Source organism: Periplaneta americana, chromosome 8 (genome assembly GCF_040183065.1).
Source record: "Periplaneta americana isolate PAMFEO1 chromosome 8, P.americana_PAMFEO1_priV1, whole genome shotgun sequence".
Lineage (NCBI taxonomy): Eukaryota > Metazoa > Arthropoda > Insecta > Blattodea > Blattidae > Periplaneta > Periplaneta americana.
The window spans coordinates 162,023,673-162,049,582 of record NC_091124.1 but is presented as its reverse complement, the minus strand read 5'-3'; the positions used below and the strand labels follow the sequence as shown (position 1 = coordinate 162,049,582).

Below are 25,910 nucleotides of genomic sequence, written 5' to 3'. Positions count from 1 at the left end.
ACACGATCAAAATTCTATTAGAATATTAACCCCAGAGAAACAATACCCAAGTTCACTTTTAAAATGTGACATTTACATAAAGCATACTAAGAACGAGTTCTTTCAAGCCAGCCAACATTAACGTAACACGCGTGAAGTTATAGTATAGATATTGGAATATCCTTCAGAAACGAAAATAGTACTGTTGGGACCTATAAGGCTGGTGAGTCAAATGTCACAATGAACTTGAAGACGTATTATAAACGAGCATTCCAGTCTCAGGAATACAGCCCATTTGTATCGACACATTTATCAGTCCGTGGATACCCACATTTATGCCATCTATCAACCGCGTCGGGAACTGAAAGATATTCACACTTCTAACGGCGAAGCTATGATGCTGCCATCTATGCCGGAGAATGAGAAACAGTTACAGAGAACATCGGTTTCTCCTTACGTCTGATGAACTGCCAAGGCTTTCACTAGGCATGGATCCATTTTGCGACCTGGTAGGCTACTTAAATAAATCCACATTTCTGAAGAAAAAAAAAAAAAAAGGTTTTTACCAAGCACCTTTTACACAACCGGAACAAAACAACTCATCGTCTCTCCTTATGTGAATGTCATTGTTAATAGGAGAAAATTGTTGTAACAACCGTGGGATTCTGAGTGAAAAAAAAAAATGTATTTTTATAACATAATTAATAAAATTATGCTTTACAGTTTACAGTGTTCGATTAACTTGTGTTTATTTAGTTTTTAGATTTGTTGGTAACACAGTTCGGAACTGTGTTTAATATCTCAGACTTAAAACGCTTGAACAAAAAAGAATCATCCCAATATACGAACCTAGGATTCCTATTTATTATTCAGTGGTCCTTTTACACAATACTTTCGGGCTCATTACCTGCTTAGGTTCTTCCTAGGTTTTTCCCTACTGTAATGTAAATGCCAGATAATCCCATGGCGAATTCTCGGCCTCATCTCGCTATTAGTTCGTTTGACGATAAATAACCTAGTACATAGTTGAAACAGCGTTAAGTAACAGAATTAAATAAATAAATAAATAAATACATCTCACCATAAATTGTAACGATAACAATAAGATGGGCACTTGGGAGAAAGAAAATGGGAAGTACGCTGTCAAATGCTTTGTCAGCATGAAGTCTGTTGGATGGCTGCAATATACAGCATTCTGCTTAAAAAAAAAAAAAAACGAAAATGGGACGTTACCTACTAGAATACATATATAGGCATAAGGCCCGATACAGCGACCTGCAAGCAGAAAGTGCGTGTCGTATGTGTGATTTGAGGCCTATTGTCGAAGTAAATTAATAATGAGCGCCCCTAAATGGAATTCCAACGCAGGGTGCGAATTAACGGGAGGGGTGGATGGGGCGGATTTCCTCCCTGTTGGAAAGCTATCCCTCTCTCATAAATTCATCCCCCCTCACAAAATATAATTGTTTTAATACGAGTATATGTACTTTATAAAGTATTAGGAAAAGAAAATAATATTGATGTATTATCATCACCGGAAAGCTGACAACAATCAACTTAGGAATTACACACCTTATCTTAAGCCTGCTCATGGATATAATAATAATAATAATAATAATAATAATAATAATAATAATAATAATAATAATAATAATAAGCAACTCAGTGCGACCAAGCGTTGAGCCGTATCAAATGAGGATAATAATAATAATAATAATAATAATAATAATAATAATAATAATAATAATAATAAATATTATGTATGGTATTCTCTATCTAGGATTCTAACTATCTCTCATCAGAAATCTTAATTCGCACCCTGTTTCAACGATATCATAAATTTTTTGGAAGTGTATGGAAGTACAAACTTCTATGGAATCTAATAACTCAATAAAAACAAGAATTATTATTCCAGAAACTAGTCAGTGAACTCATGCAACAAGGTTTCAAAAACATTGATGTAGAAGTGGTTCGAAAAAAGTTAAAAACCTTTAAACAGTGTACCGCCAAGAACTAGCAAAAAATAGCAAAAAAAAAAATAGTCGAGCTGGGATTGAAGATTTATAATAAGGCTAAATTGGCCTGGTTCGAAAAAGCAAGATTCGGTTTTGAGATATGTAACTTACCAGGAGCACGAAACATCTAATCAAATCAGAACTGCAAATCACAGTCAACTTCAACTATTCATGCAGATAATGTTTACAGTTTGTTTGAAACTATTGCGCGAGGCAAAACATCTCAAACTTTGGTACATCAACTTTGGTATGTCATGTTTTACAGTTTAAATTTTACTGTTGATTAAAATTATATCTAAGAAGTAATGTTCATCTTAACAGTTTCGCTATTACACTAAGGCCCGATTGTATAAACCATTTAATCTTAGATCAGAGGTTAAATTGATCCTTGTTTCAGCTGAACTTGGAATTTTGTGTTGTATAAAGTATAATCTGAGATTAATTTGTCTCAAACTAAAGTCAACTTTGACTGAAGAAATTTCTCCGATTAAGTTAGATGATCCAAGTTCAGTTATTTCTTTTCTGTTTGAAATATAAGAGTGACAGATTGTGCAAATAAAATATCCATTATTATTAATATTAATAGATATGTTAGGTACATTTATATATATTTCTTTCAATTTCTTGCCTTAATACACAAACATTCTTATATTTCATAAGGCTCTATCGTGTTCAGAAGTATCAAATAACATAACCTATAATTATATTATGTTTATAACAACCATTAATTATTAATGGATATGATAGGTACATTCATAAATGTTCAATTAACTGTATTACTAAACGAAAATTGTCGTTTTATAAAGCTTTATTATGTTTAGCATTATCAAACACCATAAAATGATAACAACTTGGAGAACAGTCAACCTTCTTCTTATTGTCCGCCATTATTTACATTGCACAAAAAAAAAAAACAGTGTCTCCAACAGAGTGTAATACGGAAAGTCGCCAAAAAGTAGTTGTAAAGTCGCTAGATTTCTCATTATCAACAAAGAAAGATTAAATTTTGTCACTATGGGGTGCTAAAAAGGTCACTAAATCCCTATTTAAGCAATATAAAAGTTAAAAGAAATTGTTGTTGAAAAAAGAGTTAAAGTCGCTAGATTGGCAACACTGAACAAACCTGTGTAACATGGTCCGCGCATCACGTATTTCACCTGTTTATGCGATGTTGCCAAATCCTTTTCACGTGAACTTAGATTGCATTTGAACCAAGGTAATTTGATCGCAGAAAAGTTTTATACAATAGAAGAACTCTCTGAACTCGGTTCACTTTTCGATCTTCGATCAAAGTTGATTTTTAGTCAGGGAGTTTTATACAATTGGGCCTAAAGGTCCGATTATTCCACCTTCCGTTTAATCCACCACAGAAACAATATTCATGAACAAAAATGTATCATTACTAATATTAAATGAGTTCATTACTGGCTCAAAATATTTTGTATTCCACAGTACAATAACAATTATTGTATCTTCCTTTTACTTGTCATGGGAATTATCAGGAAAGTTTTCCTGAAAAGTTTTCGATTAAGATTTATCTTAAAAAAAAAAGCCTTATAAGTTGACGATTTTAGCTTCAAAATCTGAATACAAAGACCACAATCTGAATATAAATACAACGAATACAACATTCAGCGCGTACTTTTTCCAAGCATGGTTTCAAGTTTTGTGTCTCCGTGTGATCTAGGGCTGCCAACTGTTTTTGAAGAAGAAAATACGCGAGACTCAGCGATCTGCAATACCAGTACTTCACATACAAAACTGACAAATTATTCAATTCAGGAAGGCTTAAATTACGAGTATTTTGAGATGTTTTGCCTCGCGCAATAGTTTCAAACAAATTGTAAACATTCTCTGCATGAATAGTTGAAGTTGAGTGATTTACAGTTCTGATTTGATTAGATGTTTCGTGCTCCTGTGTCGAACATCTGTTCATTTACTGTTCATAAGAGAAAACATTCTCTGCACGAGTTTTGCTGCCTGGTTTGATTACAGCACAACTCTCTAGTTTTTTTTATTCTAACTGTAACATTATTTGATTTTAAACTGTGAGCCCTGAAATTATTTCTGGCAAGTATTACCTTCTACAGAGATTGCACATTTCAGTGCAACAATTGAATCCATAATATAAATCATCTTCGATCATGAAATAATTACGTCCACACCTGTGGAGTAACGGTCAGCGAGTCTGGCTGCGAAACCAGGTGGCCCGGGTTCGAATCCCGGTCGGGGCAAGTTACCTGGTTGAGGTTTTTTCCGGGGTTTTCCCTCAACCCAATACGAGCAAATGCTGGGTAACTTTCGGTGCTGGACCCCGGACTCATTTCACCGGCATTATCACCTTCATTTCATTCAGACGCTAAATAACCCAGATGTTGATAGAGCGTCGTAAAATAACCCAATAAAATAAAATAAAAAAAATGAAATAATTACATGTTTCATATAGGTTTTTGGATTATGCAAAAATAATGGAGAAAAATGGTCGAAGAGAAGAAAAATATGGGAGTCAAGAGACTGTTAAAAGTTAGGGCTAAATACTGGAAATTCCGGGAAATATGGGCAACCCTAGTGTGATCACAAATACATATCGATGGCTGAGAACCAGACTGTTCTAAGTCCAACTTTTTGTAAGAAAGAAATCTGTGTTTCATTGTGTTCCAGTTCTTGTCTGCATATATGAATCGAAAAAAATTGTAAATATTTCTCTTCATAAGGTTGCTATGAAGCTATTCCAAATAGTGTCATGAAGCTTTGATTGTCAGGAGCTTAAAATAGCTCTCCTGAAAAAAAAAATAAAATGGACTTGGAACAGTCTGGTTCTGGTACATCGATATGGCGTCAAGTTTAGAGGCTTCAAGCACTTGACTCCTGTAAACTATCCCCGTGTGGATCAGGCCTAAGCACTGGTAGACTTTATTTTTTACTTATTATTATTATTATTATTATTATTATTATTATTATTATTATTATTATTATTATTTCGATTTGTTGTTCATACAACGTTTTACTTCCCCATTTACGGCCAGTCTGCTGTTAGCTTTAAATAATGCAATTAACTCAAAGTACAAGTACAGTGGAGTTGAACAAGAGGAAGAATAAGATCTCAAAACTACTGTAAAGCGCCAGAGTCGTACCATGCATACGGCTGAACCAATTCATCACCCTTATCGAGTTGCCTTGCTCTTTGTTTCGGAGCATTTCCCTAGAGACTTTGCTATGAAGTTTGGAGCAGAGATGATTAATGGCACGCGGCACAACGACTTAATGGGCATATTAGTCCTTTAACAGTCTCGTTCCGAGAAATCTTTCCCTGCCTAATGATCTAATGAGGTAAGAAGAGGTAGGCTGCTGATCTCCTTTACTGCGGACAAGAAAGCAACTTGTGTAAATTATATTTAAAATATTTAAATCTTTCTAGAATATCATCACAAACAGTGACTATGTGCTTAAATAGGTCTATAACTTTTCATCCAGAAATCAGATACCATCATCTTTACCTTTCTCCCTTGTTTTGATGGTTTCTTTGGCGAATTCCCTATGCTAAGCTACTGATAGCCTATATTGAGGAAAGACTAGGAACTTCCCTTAAAATGTGGTACGACTGCAGTGTTACTTTTTAATAGTTGTGTTTTAAGCAAGAGGGCCCTCTTGGTTTTAAGTGACTTTGAGACTACTACTGCTGCTGCTGCTTATACTACTGCTGGTGCGAAGTTTCGTGTAATGTGGCATACTGATTTTATATTTTAAACATGTTCTTAACGGTACGGAACGTAATACTGACAAATTGTGTCTTATTAAATCATTAATGTGGTAGTCTATTATTTCTTTGACGGATAAAATCCATTTGAAACATCGTATATTTTATCCCTGCTTTCAAACCTTCCGCATTTATATTATCTGTAGTAACGTCACGAAAGGTCTGAGATTTATCTGGGAAATCTCAGACTCGAGTGACATTTATTAGGACTATTTCGTGAATAAAATAAAAATGTAAATAATATATCCCTAAAATTCGATCACAAAATGTTAATAATTGTATATTAACGAATACTTAACCTATTCAGACATTGTTAAGTTGAAATACTCGTAGATGAATATAGATTACTGCAATAAAGCAATTCCATGTTATTATTCAGTAATGCCAATTGCGAAAAGCGAAATACAGGTTTAACAATGTTAATTACACGTACTGCACTTTTCTCTTATTATTATAATAACATAAATACATTTTCATTATCTGCTGAAATCATAATTTAATTTAACAGTAACAGTGGGGACAGCTATATACCAATGCTTATGTATTCACAGCAAGACATGTTGCTACACAGTGAAGCCATCTCTGTATAGATAGGCCTAATTAAAACACGAATTTTATTACGCCATACGAAAGGCAGTTTGATCAAAGACCTCATTATTACTATGCAAGGTCTTTGGGTTTGATATGCATTTGAACATCTGACTTTCTATTAATTGTTTCATTTCATTCACAAAATACAAATTTTATAGGCTACAATTGTAGGTTAAGTTACCTGTGGCAGCAGGACCAATGTCAGCTGTGCCTTATTTCGATCGTTACAATCAGTGCTACACGAATGCATTTTTTATAGCTCGACAAACGCATTCTCGCTATAGTGTGTAACGGAACTAAAGCTCCATCTACACAGTTCAATATTCCAGTCGTATATGCGTGCAATCTGGGAAGAATATTGAAAGAATCATGTTTAAAAGGTACGTTCAATTAAGATGCATGAAGATTTTGTGTCTACATGGTGCGCCGTTTTGAACGTCGTCTTCACTGCGTAAATATCAATCTTGCATTCATTGCTTTAAAGTTGAAAGAAAATTTTAACCGTATAGTTGCATCTTAATGTTTTCATGATCATCAATTTACGGGGAAACGACAACGACTAAACAAAAGAACGACTATGCGATAAATTGATAGCGATAAATCTAGCTGCAAAAATGATCGCAAAGTGTGATTGTGATTGGTTGGAATTCAAAATTTCATTACACTTCATTGGTCGAAAATGGAATGACGTCATGTAAACGAATAGTCGGTATAATAATAATAATAATAATAATAATAATAATAATAATAATAATAATAATAATAATAATAATAATAATAATAACAGACTAAAAATAACAAGCCCGTCAACATCCCTTAACTACCAGTGCCTCCTATGGTATGTAGGGTTAGTTGAAATTAACTTTCTCGGTGAGCCAGTCCGTGCAAGTGGAATAAACTTACATCTGGCTACGTTAACTTCGCATTTTTTGTTGCAAGTTGTTAATGTTCATACTAACTACTGTAGGTCTGAGCGAGTTAGAGCATTCACTATCTCTCTGCACTAGTCTCTGTCTCTGGTAATTCTAGTGAATCCAATTTTACCGATATAATAGTAATTATTATTATTATTATTATTATTATTATTATTATCATCATCATCATCATCAGTAGTTGTAGTAGTGGTAGTGGTGGCGTTTGTTAGTAGTGGTGCTGATGGTGATTCCTTATTTAACTGAATGCGATACTGAATGAAAATACGTATTTCAGCTGGCTCCAAGAAAATATATTTTTTCTCTCTCTCAAGGTTTTCTGAAAATCTATATTCAGCGATTCTTACAAAACCTACAATCATCATGAGTCAATGTTTCTTTTACAAACACACCTGAAAAGCAAAAGAAATAAACATAAATTTACATGATATTAGAGGGTATGGATAATTACAACAAAAGAATGACTCTGCCACTCACTGTGAGATAGTCACATCACCCACTAATCAAGACAGCCTTGGAGACTTTGTTGAAATGTAGCCTTTGTGTGTGTGAGTGTATGTGTGTAAGCGTGTGAGAGACTTGCCAACCTTCGCATGCTATCATTTACCTCACGAAATAGTGCCACAATAATAAATCAAATGCGCAGAGCGATAGAAATCTCTAGACATATTTCTAATGAGTACTGTAATAAAATACTAAGTTTTCTAGAATATTACAAGGTTGGTGCAGTCGATAAAATAGATTACTTAATGATATTGCGTTAAATTTGTTTCTAAATATTATAAAGCTAAGCAGGCTTTCGTTCTAATAAAACTGTCACGATAGGCGCTGGCTTTGTGGAATGTTATGTCAATGTGGCAAGGACACGCACAGATATCATCAAGGAGAATGTGCAGAGAAGGTAGAGATACACCTTTCGAGAGGCTACGCCCCCAATGCTGAGGTCAGTCTTGCCCCGGAGGTATATCATGGGAAGGGCCTGATGTAGTTCGAACTCCGGTTTTCCTCATTAAAAGGGATTTTAACTTCGGGGCTGTGAAACGGTGAATGATTACGAATTTTGTCTTCTGATTCGATAAGAAATAATAAATTGACGAAAGTCGGAACTTCCATGGCGTGGTGCTTAAACGATACCGGACCATCACCCAAGAAAACACAGGAAGGTGGACAAACATCACCGATCTAGAAGAGTTCAATCCACGCCTGTGTAAAATTTTGATTACTTCCTCGTTATTCTAAGGAGCCCAAGCAGAGAAAATACGGTTGTGCTGGAAAAAAAAAAAAAAAAACATTTCAAGATTTTCGCGGATATAATACTGTACGTCCTCGTGACTTACAAGACAACAAAGATGTATTTTTATTTTGAAATATCAGTATCGCATTCAATAGCAACATTTAACCAGTGATATTTTTTTCATGAAACAGTGTCCAAAATGACCACATGAAAACTTCAGATTGACTGTATGTTAATTAATGTAGAAATTTAGAACTGACGGCAGAGAACCTGAGAGTACATGCGAAAATGTTACCCAAATTTAATGTCATATTATGAATCATAGTTCCACTCACATTCGCCAGAATTTTTACTGGGGTCCTCGAAGTTCTAGTCATTTGCCTAGCGTTAAACCTATGTCCTAACCGTTGCATACATATCGTTATCACAACTCAAGGCCCATTCACAATGAAAATTAAACATAACCGTAACATAAACACAGAAGTTTGCGCCCAGGCTACCAAATGGGATCATTCACAATCATTCACATAAGCATTGACATAAACATTACCGTAAGACGTTAACATGAAAGTTTGCAAACTCCAAACTTTCATGCTTATGCTTACGTGATTTGCAAACAGAACACAATCGTGGAGCGCCGAACTACAGTATACTACAGTATACGACAGAATATGAGGAAATGGTGTCGTTGTTATGTTTCCATGGTTACCAAGTTTGTTTGCTGTTATGTTTTTGTTCACATCGTGAATGATGGTATGACTTCTTGATTTTACCGTAACGTTTATATTCTTAAGTTAACGCTTACGTTATGTTTAATTTTCATTGTGAATGAGCCTTCACTCTCGTTATATACCTTACACCATTAAATTCTTTCATTTCATGTTCTGAATCTTCGGTGATACAAATCGTGACCCACATTCACGCGAGAGCGCTAATTTGCAATTACTTTGAAACGTCAGCGCAAATGCAGATCCCCACGCACTGCAAGCAAGTGTACCATCGTGACAACGCGTCTCTCTGTAAACGAGAGGCGCGGCGTTCTATACTAATTTTAATCGTCAAAACGATTCGTAATGTAAATGTCGATAGGCGTGGAAGACACAGTCGTGGGTTCGAATACCACCGGCGTATGGATGTTTGTCCAATGTCAAGACAGTGCTGTGTGTTGTTTTAGGGAGTACAGCGTCCTGCTAATTTTACATCACCAACTCCCAATGTCCCATAGCTCTTCTGCCTATTGTGAAATATAGATTCTGAACTTCACTCAATATTATTATTATTATTAGACCCTATTATTATTATTATTATTATTATTTTTATTATTATTATTATTATTATTATTATTATTATTATCATTATTATTATTATTATTATTGCGTTTCCAATTCAATGTGGGCTAAAGCAAGGAGATGCACTATCACCTTTACTTTTTAACTTTGCTCTAGAGTATGCCATTAGGGAAGTCCAGGATAACAGAGAGGGTTTGGAATTGAACGGGTTACATCAGCTGCTTGTCTATGCGGATGACGTGAATATGTTAGGAGAAAATCCACAAACGATTAGGGAAAACACGGGAATTTTACTTGAAGCAAGTAAAGAGATAGGTTTGGAAGTAAATCCCGAAAAGACAAAGTATATGATTATGTCTCGTGACGAGAATATTGTACGAAATGGAAATTTATCTTTTGAAGAGGTGGAAAAATTCAAATACCTGGGAGCAACAGTAACAAATATAAATGATACTCGGGAGGAAATTAAACACAGAATAAATATGGGAAATGCCTGTTATTATTCGGTTGAAAAGCTTTTATCATTCAGTCTGCTGTCAAAAAATCTGAAAGTTAGAATTTATAAAACAGTTATATTACCGGTTGTTCTTTATGGTTGTGAAACTTGGACTCTCACTTTGCGAGAGGTTAAGGGTGTTTGAGAATAAGGTGCTTAGAAAAATATTTGGGGCTAAGAGGGATGAAGTTACAGGAGAATGGAGAAAGTTACACAACACAGAACTACACGCATTGTATTCTTCGCCTGACATAATTAGGAACATTAAATCCAGACGTTTTAAATGGGCAGGGCATGTAGCACGTATGGGCGAATCCAGAAATGCATTTAGAGTGTTAGTTGGAAGGCCGGAGGGAAAAAGACCTTTGGGGAGGCCGAGACATAGATGGGAAGATAATATTAAAAAGGATTTGAGGGAGGTGGGATATGATGATAGAGAGTGGATTAATCTTGCTCAGGATAGGGACCAATGGAAGGCTTATGTGAGGGCGGCAATGAACCTCCGGTTTCTTAAAAGCCAGTAAGTATTATTACTATTATTATTATTACTATTATTATTATTATTATTATTATTATTATTATATCGAGGACCAAAGCCTTACTTCCAAACAACTGAGATGGAAGTGTTAATGGCTTATATATTTTCAATTTTGGACATATTTAGACTAAATATGGTTCCATTACATTTTTCAAAATTCCATATTTCTTAAAAATAAGTAGGCTTATTAACTTTTTGAGCGAAAGTCAACACAGCCTAAAAATAATAGTATTAACTTATTCAAGAATTTGCTATATAGCACAACTTATTTTTAAATGGGTTAATTCATTGCAGTTGGAGAATAAACTCATTTGGCATTAATAGATCTTGAAAAAGCCTACGATACAGTACCAAGAAATAAACTTTGGGAAGTTCTGAAGAAGAACAATATAAATAAAAAATTAATTGCCGTCATAAGAGAAATGTATAACGATAATAGATCCTATATTAAAATTGGAAAAACCTTTTCACAACAAATAGAAACCTCCAAAGGGTTGAGATAAGGCTGCAGCTTATCACCAATACTGTTCAATATGTACATCGAACAGGTATTGAAACAATGGAAACAAAGCTGTCAAGGAATGGGAATAAAAATAGAAGATAAATTCCTATTTAATTTACAATTTACAGACGATCAAGTAGTGATTGCACAAGATCTTTTTGATTTAGGATTTATGGTCAAAAGATTAAACAAATTTTATGAATCCTGGGGTCTCTCTATAAATTATATGAAGACAATATTTGGCCATTAATACTAGAAGTATGATAATATTGTTATAGATGATGAAATTGAAATTAAACAAGTTAACCAGGCAAAATATCTAGGTACAATTATAACTAAAGCAGAAGGTATTGGTGAAGAGGAAATAAAAACCGAATTGAACAAAGTAAAAAAAAAAAATTATAACATGTTTAAATTCTAAATGGTGGGATAAACATCTTTGGAAGGATACCAAAAAATATATTGGCAAAATGTTAGTTGAATCTGTATTAAACTACGGAAGTGAAATATGGGTAAGGAATGCATATTATAGAAAAAGAATTTTGGCCGTAGAAATGGATTATTTGAGGCGAAGTCTCCCGCTTGGACCACATTAAAAATGAAGAAATTAGGCATAGAATGGATGCTGAAGAGACAGTGTTAAATATAATATAAAATAAGAGTTTGAAGTGGTTTGGTCATCTGATGAGAATGGGCGAAGATAGATGGCCTAAACAAATTTACCAGTGGAAACCTCCAGGAAGAAGAGGAAAAGATAGACCAAAAAAAACTTGGGACAACGAAGTAATGGAGGTCATATACAAGGGGGGGTTGAGGACTGAAGACGCACAAAACAGAAGGCTTTGGAGGATTGGCACAGGAAGACGGCAGTAGCTGTAGAATCCTGAATATCTATATTGTAAGACATTTTGAGTTCAAATTGTTAATGTCACCATCTGATCTAAAGTATAAACAAAACAGAAGCATTCTGTTATGCACTACATTATGAAAATGGTTTTGTGTCAAATACAACATGCAGTTTCTAACTGAACCAACGTTATTATAGGCCTAACAGTCAACACTCGCCAAGGTCACCCAAGACCGGAGTCGTGACTTCAAACGTGAAGGGACGGCAAGAGATTCAGATGATGTATTCAACCTGCTTAGGTTTTCTATTCTGCAGATCGGTCGAACCTGCAAAATTACTTAGTTGACACGACTTGTGAGATTAAAAATACATTTAAATTAAATCCGAGTATTTGGTACCATTAAACGTTATCTTCCCGTCGATATGCGAGACAAATCGCAACAAGTCGTAAAAGCTTGGCACAAGGAACTTGTTGGTGTCTAAAGAGCAAACGTTAAATGATGACACTGCAAGAAGACATTTTGTAATAGTCTATCTAGAAATAGTCTTACGTGGAACACTTAAGACTTTCTTCGTCACTACGTAATAATTACTTTCTGAGTGGAAGGGAACCGAGGCAGCTCTGTCGGTAAAGCGACTGCGGAATGAACGACACTGGGTTCTATACCAGGTGAAGGAGGATTCTTTAATATCTTAATAACTAAGATCTACCCAGTCAGCTGCTATGAAATTAGGGCCCCATTATTTTAGGAAGTCAAAGGCGATCGATGTTGACGTTCCTTCTATTACAGAGGTAAAAAAGTCATAAAACTTGCTCCTAATTTCCGTATACCTCAATGTCGTAGGCTCCAAACATGAGGTCCAGTTTTTAACGTCAAAAAATTTAATGTCCATTTTCTTATGTCCATTAAAATAAAAAGCCCACTAAATTATAACAATAAATATATGTCCACTTTATTTTAGTCCAAAAACACAAATTTTATATTCACTTTGTTACGTCCACTGCATGAATGTCCAATACACTACGTCCATCTAAAATTTTTATGTCCACTTCACATAACCAATTAGGTACTCATCTTCTGCTTCTTCACCTTCACCTTTATGATTCTATGGAACAATAAAGATGTAAATAGAAATGGACATGGCCGTGTGTGGACGTAAGTCATATGGACTCAAAAAGGAACAGATGCATTATAGGTACCGCCAGATAATGTATCTCCTAAAAAAAAAGGTCAATGGAAGTAGCAGTTCGATAAATGAAATTATCGATACCTATTGCATGAATAATTGAGAACCAAAGTTTGTTTGTTTACATGTCACCATGGCTGGAATTTAAACACTACAAGGTCTGGGGGGGGGGGGAAATTGTGTAAAAAACTACAATGAATAATTAAAAAGTTTGAGGAAGGCAGTGACATTACGTATTATTGAAATATATAAAAAATGAATTAATTTTACTAAGTTGGCTATATTAGAATAACAATCGATTATATACTATTTCCAGATAAAAATATGAATCGATATTATCAAATAGGCTGGCGGTACTTATAATGCATCTAAGCCCTCAAAAATATGGACATACGTGATATGGACATAGTATCAATAGACGTAGGTTCATCTTACCATTTGTTACGTTACGTGGACACAAACACTGAACTGATCAAATGAAGACCTAACAGCCTCTACAACCTACATGTGATGCTACAGAATAAGTAGAGGAAGCAGAAGAAAAAACATCTAATTTGAAACTAATGCATATGTCAGCTAACCTTAAGGTTCGAAAATCCTTGATGTCAATTCTTCCAACATTGCGAACTAACAAGATAAGCTACCAAGTATCGTAAAATCGAACAATAAAATATTATAATTTTCATAAATACATAGGCTTAAACCATTCGATGAAATTAGGCCTATAGCCTACAGACCTACCATATTCATAGAAACTACAGCAAAGTAAAATAATACATTTTACGGATATTACTTAAATGTAAAAAAGAAGATTTTCGTGATAATGTAACAATGGAAATTGGGTCAATTTCGGTCGGTTATTAAACCTTAAGTCAGTGTTCAGAAAACTATACTTAACATGTGCCTATGATCTAAGGAATAATATAAAATTGTTACACTACAAAAAATCATGTTTCTTTTTTATGTGGCATTAAAAACGAAACATTTCACGTCTCCATTTTTTAAGTAAAGTTCTTCGTAAATAATTCTCTTCTTCTAGTTAGGATAAATGGTTTCAAACCAGACATGACTAATCCACATTAAGTAGTTTCAAAGATATTCCAGGCTTAAGCTCAATTGCGAACGGTTAAATCCGTATGCTGTTAAACTTAATCTCACAATTACAGCCTTCCCCACTTAAAGAAACAGTTATTCATGTCTACCACAAGGTAGCTTAAGATAAGGTGCGATTAAGATAAGAAACTTAATTTTTGTGGTATTGTGGAATAGTCAGGTGTGGCTTGAAAGCCTTCAAATAACTCTGTATATTGAACTCATTATTTTCGCTAAACATTTTCATCATAACATTCATTTTATGAGCTATTTATGAGATGAAAAATTGTCATTCATTTTTACACAATGTATAAATATGATCACTAGAATTGAAGGTTCGAAATTAAAGAGAGACAAAAGTATTAACATGTATAAATTGAAATATTTCTAAAAAATTGTTTATGTATCTTGTAACTCTGCGACATAAAGTAGGCTATGCCACGTTCCCTTTAAAAATAAAATTGAGAACATTTTTATGACATAGTTATTGAAATTCAACTGAAGTTAAGAACATTACATTGAATGAAAATGTAAAATTGTGCAGCCAACTACAAAGTCCTTTTTCCACTTTATTCACTATTCATAATAATTATTTTACCAAAACAGAAAATGATTACAAATAAAACTTTTTATAATCTACAGCGTCTAAATTATCAACAGTAATCTCACTAGACGTTTTGATTTATCTAGAGAAAATCAAAACTCGAGTGGGATTTAATAGACTATTACACGATTAGAAGAAAGTATATAAAGATTAGATGTAACGAAGTACTCCAATACAATAAAACATTAATTGACTTACGAAAATACAACTGTCTTCAAATGTATTATTGTACCATCTCAACATTACAAATATTACGCTAGATGCATGCTAGATGGCAGCAGTGAGCAATGCCTTCTCGTCAAGTTCTCGATCTACATGTATACACGATGGCAATGTTACTAGTCAAGAAGACTTTGTTGATTCAGTTTCATTTTTATTATTAAAACTTCAATTATCCGAATCCCAGTAATCAACGCCACTTGACAGATGATTTTCAATAAATCTTAATATTAAACAATCTCTGATACGTGACTATCCATAATATCATATAGCAGAAGCTATAACATAACTTAACTAATATACTGTACACAAGTGTTAGAAAAGTTTTAATTAACGACAATGACATAAAAAATAAACATGAATAATTTTAAAAGGAATAATTATTGAATGTACAATTTTCAAATTTGAATGTGGTTGGTGGTTCAATTGATGTTATATTGGACGTGTGCGTAATAGAAATGGAACTCGTTTGATTTAGGCCTACATGGTGTATTCAACTTATTCAGAATTTCCGAATGAATAATTTTAAAAGGAATAATTATTGAATTTACAATTTTCAAATTTGAATGTGGTTGGTGGTTCAATTGATGTTATATTGGACGTGTGCGTAATAGAAGTGGAACTCGTTGATTTAGGTCTACATGGTGTATTCAACTTATTCAGGATTTCCGAATGGTGCTCTTCATTTATTTATAAATCGGATTTCAGAAGATGCATAGGCATGATCAGTGATTTTTATTAATTCTTGTTCTTGAATGCCTATGCGAGTCATATTTGAAACTGCTGTGCATCGACTGGAGTGGTTTGTAATTTTATGTATATATATATATATATATATATATATATATATTTTTTTTTTTTTTGACGTCCAGACCAGCGCAGTTTCAAATGTTGGCAAACAAAGAAACAAATGCTAGGGACGCGATAAAATTAAACAAATGCTAGGGACGCGATAAAATTAAACAAATGCTAGGGACGCGATAAAATTAAACAAATGCTAGGGACGCGATAAAATTGTGCGATAAGCAGCCATGATTGGTTGAAATACGTCCTTTCGTACCGTTTTATTGGTCAAAAATAGTATGACGTAGTAAGAGTGTAATAGTCCAATTAATTTAATACAAAAATATAACTACCTATAAAAGTTGCTGAGGTAAATTTACTCTATCATACCCAATAAATATTTCTTCTTCTCTTTGCACAAATCCCTAACACTTTTCTCTTTTTTAAACTCAACTACTTGAAAGTCACGAATAAATTTTCCTTTCTTGAAACTACGGACATTTTCTCATGCCTACTGAAGTTTCTTCGTATTTTTACTATATAGTAGCATCTACAATACTATACGAATCCATCATGCAGCTTGTTGCGGCCATCTTATCTGTGACTGAAAGTCACAGAATTGAGATCTTTCCAGTGTTTACCTTTCCAACCTCGTTCACACGCAAGGAATCTATGTCCAGAAGTCAGATAAATGGATTGAAATACTTCATAATGAATGAGAAACGTGCATGATCAACATGATTGATACTAGACATTGTTTAAAACTGTGAAGAGACATGAAGCAATCTCACTTCCTCCTCGGCTTCCTACACAATATGGCATAATCTGTGTCATGCAAATGAACTCTGAAATTGTAACAGGATAGTTGCCTCAAGTAGAACATATCTGCATGAATGACGAAAGGCAGGGAAATAACTAGTTGAAGGTAAACAGAAACTGTATTAGTATCACTATCTTACAAAGTGGGAAAATGGCATTAATTTGTTAATCACTGATGGCTTTCCAACTGTCCTGTTGTGCGCCTGTAATTCTTTTTCTTTTCAGTTTGCTTTTTAGTGTCATTATGTTCTACTTTTGATTTAAAAGCTAGCCGATCTCACTTTCGCCAAATATCTGATCTGAGTTTAGGAATTTCGTGATTGTACAATATAGCCTCTTTAGATTTTCCATTGACTTTGAGTTTTACTTCAAAGCCATCTGTATGAAGTCATATCGCACTAAAAATTGATGTTAAGAGATTTAGGTCCTTTCATATGGCATCAGCCTCATACATATCACACATTGGCAACAAAATCTAGATTTAAAAACGAAATGATACTTAGCTTATTTTAAATTTGCAGTCTTCAATTCGTATAGGACTTACCTCCAATGTCACCTATTTTACGAACGGCACATATACGCATAAATGGTTTCATACAAAAACAATACAGTAGCCTCTCGACTAATAGTATTTTAACTTACTTACTTACAAATGGCTTTTAAGGAACCCGAAGGTTCATTGCCGCCCTCACATAAGCCCGCCATCGGTCCCTATCCTGTGCAAGATTAATCCAGTCTCTATCATCACACCCCACCTCCCTCAAATCCATTTTAATATTATCCTCCCATCTACGTCTCGGCCTCCCTAAAGGTCTTTTTCTCTCCGGTCTCCCAACTAACACTCTATATGCATTTCTGGATTCGCCCATACGTGCTACATGCCCTGCCCATCTCAAACGTCTGGATTTTAAGTTCCTAATTATGTTAGGTGAAGAATACAATGTGTGAAGTTCTGTGTTGTGTAACTTTCTCCATTCTCCTGTAACTTCATCCCGCTTAGCCCCAAATATTTTCCTAAGCACCTTATTCTCAAACACCCTTAACCTATGTTCCTCTCTCAGAGTGAGAGTCCAAGTTTCATAACCATACAGAAGAACCGGTAATATAACTGTTTTATAAATTCTAACTTTCAGATTTTTGGACAGCAGACTAGATGATAAAAGCTTCTCAACCGAATAATAACACGCATTTCCCATATTTATTCTGCGTTTAATTTCCTCCCGAGTGTCATTTATATTTGTTACTGTTGCTCCAAGATATTTGAATTTTTCCGCTTTTTTATTTTGAAGTCACATTTCGCAAATATATTAAATCACAGGCTCATGATGAGTCAATGACCGTAAAATAAATCGAAGAGTCAATAGAAAGTGACTGGCAATTATATTTGCTGGCAATCGTATTGCAATATAATTCCCAATTGTTTCGAACATAATATAAACGGTATTAATACAAAATTAATTTTTTACAGTTCACTTACTCGGTGGTAGAGGGACTAACATATTCACCATTACTCATTACTGCAAAAGTTGTAAGGTGACTAAACATTGTATCAGAACTAATTCCACTTCTGTGGTCATTCAGTAACATACATTATCGTTTACTATGATTTCACATTTTGTACACTATTCAACTACTAAAATATTAATTAAATTCAGGCTATAGATCTACCATTTCAGGACAAACCCTTGTCATGTCACGTCAGTATCACCTATTGCATAGTTACATTTTACATTTTCAAAGAATACTATCAAAATACATGCACATAAAACTGACATTTGAAGGTTCAATATAAATACATAGACTTAATTTTTATTGTGACTAACATTACAGAATGAGTCAAAAGTCAAGAACCATCTAAATATCTGTTAATACACTTAACAGCAGATTAACCTCATCATTATGCATTTTATCAACGGGCGGATGATAGCTATCGTTCTGCTATCTTTAAGTTACTGATGCTATTAATATACAATCGAGTGTTTTGCTGATATAAGTGATGTAACTACTAATTTTTAATCACCCCGGGCATTAAAAGCCTATGTAAAACTAATATTACACAGTAATGCACATTTCAATTCGATATGGAGAACTCAAAGACATGAAAACCCCGCGGGAGTTGCAATGTGAACAACAACGTAATATGTCTATCAATTGCATATCACTAAATAGCAAATAAAATCTTCAATTTTCCGCTTTCACCAGAGATAACAACATTACCGGGCGTAAAGAAGCTTTCCATCGTATTCACGCTGGAACTTATACTAAAGGCGAAAGTATTCGAAGCTTGAAACGTAATATTTCTCTCAGTATCGTCCACAGATGCTGGACACAGAGTGCGTGCAGCGGCCTCACTTTCCCTGCAGTTTCACAGACAGTAGCTACAACTAACAAACACTTCTTACCTCCTTTGTCTGAGTATTTGTCCTCGGCAAAAGCTCTTGGCAGTGACATAGACTTCGACTCACCTACAACAGAAACAACACAACGTCAGAAAAAATGCAGATAAACAGACAATTGTGTCAAGGGGGCGTGAGTTGCTATCTCGAATGAAATGTGACACGCACAAATAGTGTCTATGTGAGCAAACACTACGTAAACTCACACATACTGCACATGTTCGTGTTCATTCACGAATATATTCACTCCAATACTCACAAACAAACAGACTACTTCATCAAAAATCGTTCACACAATCTCAAACCTACTTGAACACTCAGAAATCCACTTACAAATTTCATCAAGCACTCAAACACAAATTCACTTACAGATCCGATCATACACTGAACACAAACCCGATCACATATATTCATAAATCCACTCACCAACTTGATTGCTCAAATTCACAAACCCAATCACATAAGACCATCCACAAACCAAATGCGACAGGCTCATGTCAGTAGATTTACTGGCATGTAAAAGAACTCCTGCGGAACAAAATTCCGGCACATCCGGCGACGCTGATATAACCTCTGCAGTTGCGAGCGTCGTTAAATAAAACATAACATCCACAAACCAAATCACATACGCATATTCACATATCGAATCATCACACAGTCTATTCACAAATCCAGTCACATACGTACATTTTTGAACTTATTCACACACATTTACAAACCCAATCACATACGCACATTTACAAACCCAATCATACACACTCACAAATCCAATCACACGCGCATTCACAAACCGAAGCACACATTCACATTCACAAACCGGATAAAAAATTTACATTTACAAACCTAATTACACATTTATATACCCAATCACATACTCACATTCATAAACCCAATCACACATGCATATTCATAGACCCAAGCACATATTCACATTCACAAATCGAATCAAACATTTACATTCACAAACCAAATCACACACTCACATTCAGAAACTCTATCATACATTCACAAAACCGATAAAATACATACATAAACCCGAACACATACTCACGTACCCGATAACACTCACATTCACATTCCCGATCTAATTAATTTTCACACATCCGATCACTCACATACACGATCATAAGCACACTTAAACTCGATTACACCTAAATTTACGATCACACATTTACATTTACAAACCTGATCACACACAGGCATTTACAAACCCGATCACAACCCGCATTCGCAAACCGCTCACACAGATTCACAAACTGGATCACATACTCGCATTCACAAACCCATTCACAAGCTTGATGACACTCTTACATACATTCATTCACAAACTTACACATTAACAGAAGTGACTCACAAAATCAAACAATCCTACATTTCGCTCAATCACTCACACTCACATGTCCAAATCAGGAAACATACAAAAAGAATAATAGAAGGGATGATGGAATTAATACTGAATTTCTTATTCGTATTGAGTTTAACAATGTCACTTGTAGAAATCACATTAGTGAATTTTGTATTACATTACCGGTAATAGTTAAATATGGTAATTGTAATTTCAAAATAATACATTATTACATAATAATTTAAGATACGGAGTTTAGAATAAACAGAATAATGAATAAGATGACAACAGAACAAAGTGAATACAATAGGTCTAATTGCAGTGCTTTTCAACTAGCGGTGACTGTAGACTAAATCGGCTTAATACATCGATACAGGCTCAGTACATTCCCTCAACTAATCTAATTAAAACGAGTATCATTTGGCTGTCCCTATCATGAAAATAGCAACTATCTGCTAGTATTCATTCAATGTACGGTGTTACGAACATTCAGTTTTGCCTGTAATCCGCAAGAGGAAAAAGTTGAAAAGCACAGCAAAAACGGAAAAATAATATTGGTAAAATACATTATTTATGATAAGAGAACTATTGCTAAGTGTTATATTATTATTATTATTATTGAACATATGATTATTATATAATTTTCTTTAGACTCTCTCAGCTAAGAAAGTCAGGCACAATCTAAAGAGAAAAGATACATCAATGAGGAATGTTACCACTCAAACTCTCCATTCTATTAAATAAAGACGATTAAAGTTTTAAAATATAATATAATATAATATAATATAATATAATACAATATAATATAATATAATATAATATAATATAATATAATATGCGAATCCAGAAATGCATATAGAGTGTTAGTTGGGTGGCCGGAGGGAAAAAGAACTTTGGGGAGGCCGAGACGTAGATGGGAGGATAATATTAAAATGGATTTGAGGGAGGTGGGATATGATGATAGAGACTGGATAAATCTTGCTCAGGATATGGACCAATGGCGGGCTTATGTGAGGGCGGCAATGAAACTCCGGATTCCTTAAAAGCCGTAAGTAAATAAGTAAGTAAGTATAATATCATAATAAAATAGAATGTACTGCGCACTTAAGGCTCCTGCTGGGATCCATTGTGGTACTTCCAGAATTGAATTTTGACCAACAAACTATATATACCTACTATAAAATAATAATAATATATTTTGTAATGTGATCATACACACAGTTCTTGGCCATATTATAACCATGCAATGATTCTTAGTTTTACATTATTCTTTCTTTGTACTCGTATAATTTATTTTCTTTCTTCCTATTTTCTTAGCCTGTTCATTCCTTTCTTATTTCCATCTATATATTTTTTCTGCCTATCCATCCTTTTCATCCATTCTTACTTCACATCCCCTATACGTCTAAATTCTTATCTTTTTTTATTTCTATAACTACAAAATAAAAAGAAGCGAAAATTCCTAAACAATATTCTGTGAACTCTCACACTGAGATAAGTTTTTAACTTTTATTTTGTAACTGCAGTCTACAAGACATGTCTCATGTTAATGATGCACTGAACAGTTAAACACAGTTTCAACACTACACGCAATGATCGTGAAATCCAATTTGAATGGATCTCCTGTATTTGCTTGGACGAAAGGTAAGCATCACGACAAATTACCAGGAAGCGAATCCCATCCTGTCTCTACTTTCAGCCGAATATAAACTTATAACTGGGAAGATTAAACCTGAGCCAAACACGCACAGAGGGCAAGGCACTTCCTTCCGCCGGCCGCTACAGAAGAGCTAATGTCATCATGGTCTACTGCGCATATCAAATGTTTGCCTCATGTCTTACTTCTCCAGCTGTTCACAGACCAACAGATAAATAAACTGTATAATCAGACAGACAGACACACAGGTACTATAAGTAGCTAAACAACAAGAGAAGCAGACAGGAAGACGAAATAGATCGGCACATTGCTAATAAAATAACAGTTAAAGAGATCGATAGATAAATAACAAGACACAAAGATAAATGGAACAGTCACGCAGAAAAACGAGATTCACAGCGGGTTTCAACGTCGGAAATTCTTGCAATACAACCCATACATTTTCGAAATGTCGTTCACACTCTTAATAGGATTAATATGCCACCCAAATTTATAATTATTATTTTATTTAACTATGTTTGTGTATGTATGTATATACATCTAGGTACATATTTTATATATGATTGCCACGGACTATTACGTATAGTTTTCCTGGAAATTATTTTTAGTCGAAATACAGTATTAGTCTAAATTTGAGAATATTAATATTAATATGATTCACAAAATGGCAACGATAATATGGCTAAGAACCGTATGTACTCGTATAATAATACTAGGCTATGCACTTGGAAATGACAAACTGTGATGTATTTATAGACGCAAGTTTCAATAATCACAATCTAATTACGATAAATGAACGAGCCTTAAGATATTAATAAAAAATAATTATTTATTAATAGTGATAAATGGTTGGGATGAAATACCAGAATAGCCGCACTTCTTTGAGTGAAGCAAATCAAGTTATCTTTCATTGCATTCAGTGCGACAGCGGGCCGGGTAACATTTTAGCAAATATTAAATCTCACAAAGGAAATAGTAACTCAGTATCCCACTCTCTTTACATACTATGTAACCATAGCTAACAAAGGTAATGCGGATTACTATAACTAATGGTGAAAATTTATTCGATATGAGACTGAGAACAGGTTTCTTTTCAGTTGATTCTCAGCTCAACTAACGTCTAGAGCACAGATTTGAAATTAATCAAGATGAAGAAAGAAGAAGATGGATTTGGCTAGTGAATGAAATTACTGTCTCCTCCGTATGTGTCGTGCTACTTGGAGAAAATCTATCCAAAATTAACCGAAGTTCCACGAAATATTTGGACATAATAACATATGATAACAGTGGTCCTATGGCCAGTTTCCTTTCTTCGTGCAATTTTATTTATACTACCGTCTGCCTTTCAATTATTACTCCGGCATTCTCACCATCTGACTAATGCCAATACTTTGAAAGGCTATTAAAGTCACAAAGAAATTACTATTTTTTATTTAACGTCCACTTTGATCTCCGTAAGTCTTTTGTAGACTACGGATATGGCGCTAATGGAACATCTACAAAATAGGAATGACAGGGGAAACCAAAGAACTCGGATATAACCTGCTCTGCACAGCACAATTTTACAGCCATCTTTCCGGAATCGAATCCAGGTTCCTTATGGTGTCTCAACTAAGTCAACTTATGGATAAGATTTAGCTTCAGAAAATTCCAGAATTTGATATGTGTACCCCGTTACAGGACTTCGTATATACTGCAGTGTAAACTCCCAAGCGTTGTTGCATTTCTACGGATGAGAAGCACAGTGAGTAAATAAAGCCAACCTATGGTGTACTGTATCTTCGTCTTTGGAGAATTTTAAGCATTATGCTTACAAATTAGCTTAGTTCATGTAAGTCCATCGTCAACATAAGACTGGACAGTGTAACGCAGTGTTACGAAACACCACGAAGTGATGACGTAATAGAAATGCAACCCGCACACCACTATTGCAGTGAGAGAGGTGGAGTGGGTATCTCGTCAGGTTATTGCAGAGAATGACAGTGCAAAGACGGCCTGGGATTGAAATCATAGCTAGTGTCAGAGAATATGCTATGAATTGAGAAACTTTTATTTCTATTTCATTTTTGGAAATATTATCTATCCTTTTCTTAGTGTTGGGGAAACAAATTAATCTTGCTGAAACTGTTAACTTGCTCTGGACACATCAGTGACACCATCCAAGCAAACTTAATAAAACGATCATGTTTACGAAATTTCATAGATTTTGCAGGCAAGAAAATAGCTATGTAGAAGGTACTTTTCTTTTTTGCTTCATAGTCTGCGTTATGGTAAATTATTCTTTATCATTTGTACGTGAACTTTCTCTTTTCAAAGCGTTTTAGTTCGTTATATTCCTAAAGTATGAAAAAAGGAATCTGAAATATACATAATATTGATACAATATTACTGACTGTGAGCAAAAGCACTTCCATATTTTTATATAACAATACCATTATATTTTATGTATAATGGTATGACTTTTATAAGACGACGTACGAGCCGATACTTTTTATTTTTTACTTATTAATGCAGTTTTTAACTTAAGGTAAGAGCGTGGTAATCTTTATCACAGAATAATGACATTGTTCTTATATAGGATGAACCGTAAGCAGTGGCGATTCGTGCTTAAAATGACAAGAGGTTCACTACTTTTATGATATTACATAGTTTTCTAACAAATTTAAACAATATCTCATTTCTGAAAAATTAAAAAAAAAAAGCACTAACAGTTCTTTAAAGTTGATAATTACCTTAAAATGAGCCTGGTGATGGTAATGATGATAACGATAGCGATGATTAATTATCTTTTAGAGAACATAGCGACGTTTCCTTACGTTATCATTCTGTCGTTCAACATTCTGCCTGAAAGCTGAGCTAAGCTGCTGCATAATTTCTGTTCTTCCAAGGACTGATAAATCTAGGCAATCATTCTTATGAGCAATAGATTCCTCATGCTTCTTAACTTTCTGTGTCAAATGGCTTAAATCTGACACACCAGTGCATGTCCAGCTCGTATCTATACTCTTAAGCAAATAGCAGGCACGGGAAACAAAATAATTTATTTGTAGATTCACAACTGAAAAACCAGCTGTTTCTTTCATATATTTTTACATTGAAAGCCCTGCAAAATATCTTACTTCGGCTTGTTTGTGCTTGCTTTAAATCGAGTTGAGGCAAAGGCCTTGCAAGCTTTTTTATTTTACACTTAACTTCAAAGATTAAAACTGAAAAATCTGTTTGTAAAAGATATTGAACACTATTAATTTTCTTTGAAAACGAAAACTGGTCACACTCACAGACGAACATATTAAGATTATAACACCAAGAACGACCATTCTTACGTTTCCGCCATAGCATGTCAGCTGTCTCACTATTACATCACGGACAGCTGCGTTCGGCGCAGTGCGCTGGATTTTTTACCAGCGCATTCACATGTTTCCCCTACAGCATTCCCCCCTTACCTTTCGCCCAGCAAGCATGTCCAGAAGCTGGCTCGGTGAGGTTCAGAGGAGAAACTGAACCTCGTAAGCATAGGTATATTCGATCTCTGCGGTTCGTAGGTTTTCATACGACAAAAATACATCAGAGCCGCAAGTAAACTTATTAAAGATTAGGAAGAAACAAAGAATGTTAGTGTAAATTATA

General features: G+C 34.5%; 1 protein-coding gene across 14 annotated transcripts in view; it reads right to left on the bottom strand.

Moving 5' to 3' along the window:
• Positions 1–25,910, bottom strand: part of raskol (Ras GTPase-activating protein raskol) — a 605,213-nt gene that overhangs the window by 260,736 nt on the left and 318,567 nt on the right. For 8 of the 14 annotated variants that reach the window (XM_069833949.1, XM_069833952.1, XM_069833958.1 and 5 more), the window contains one exon: positions 19,288–19,350. The exons of the other annotated variants lie outside the window; for them this stretch is intronic. In XM_069833949.1, coding sequence (XP_069690050.1) covers positions 19,288–19,350 — 63 coding nt within the window. The remainder of the gene's footprint in view (positions 1–19,287; positions 19,351–25,910) is intronic. 14 annotated transcript variants of the gene reach the window in all.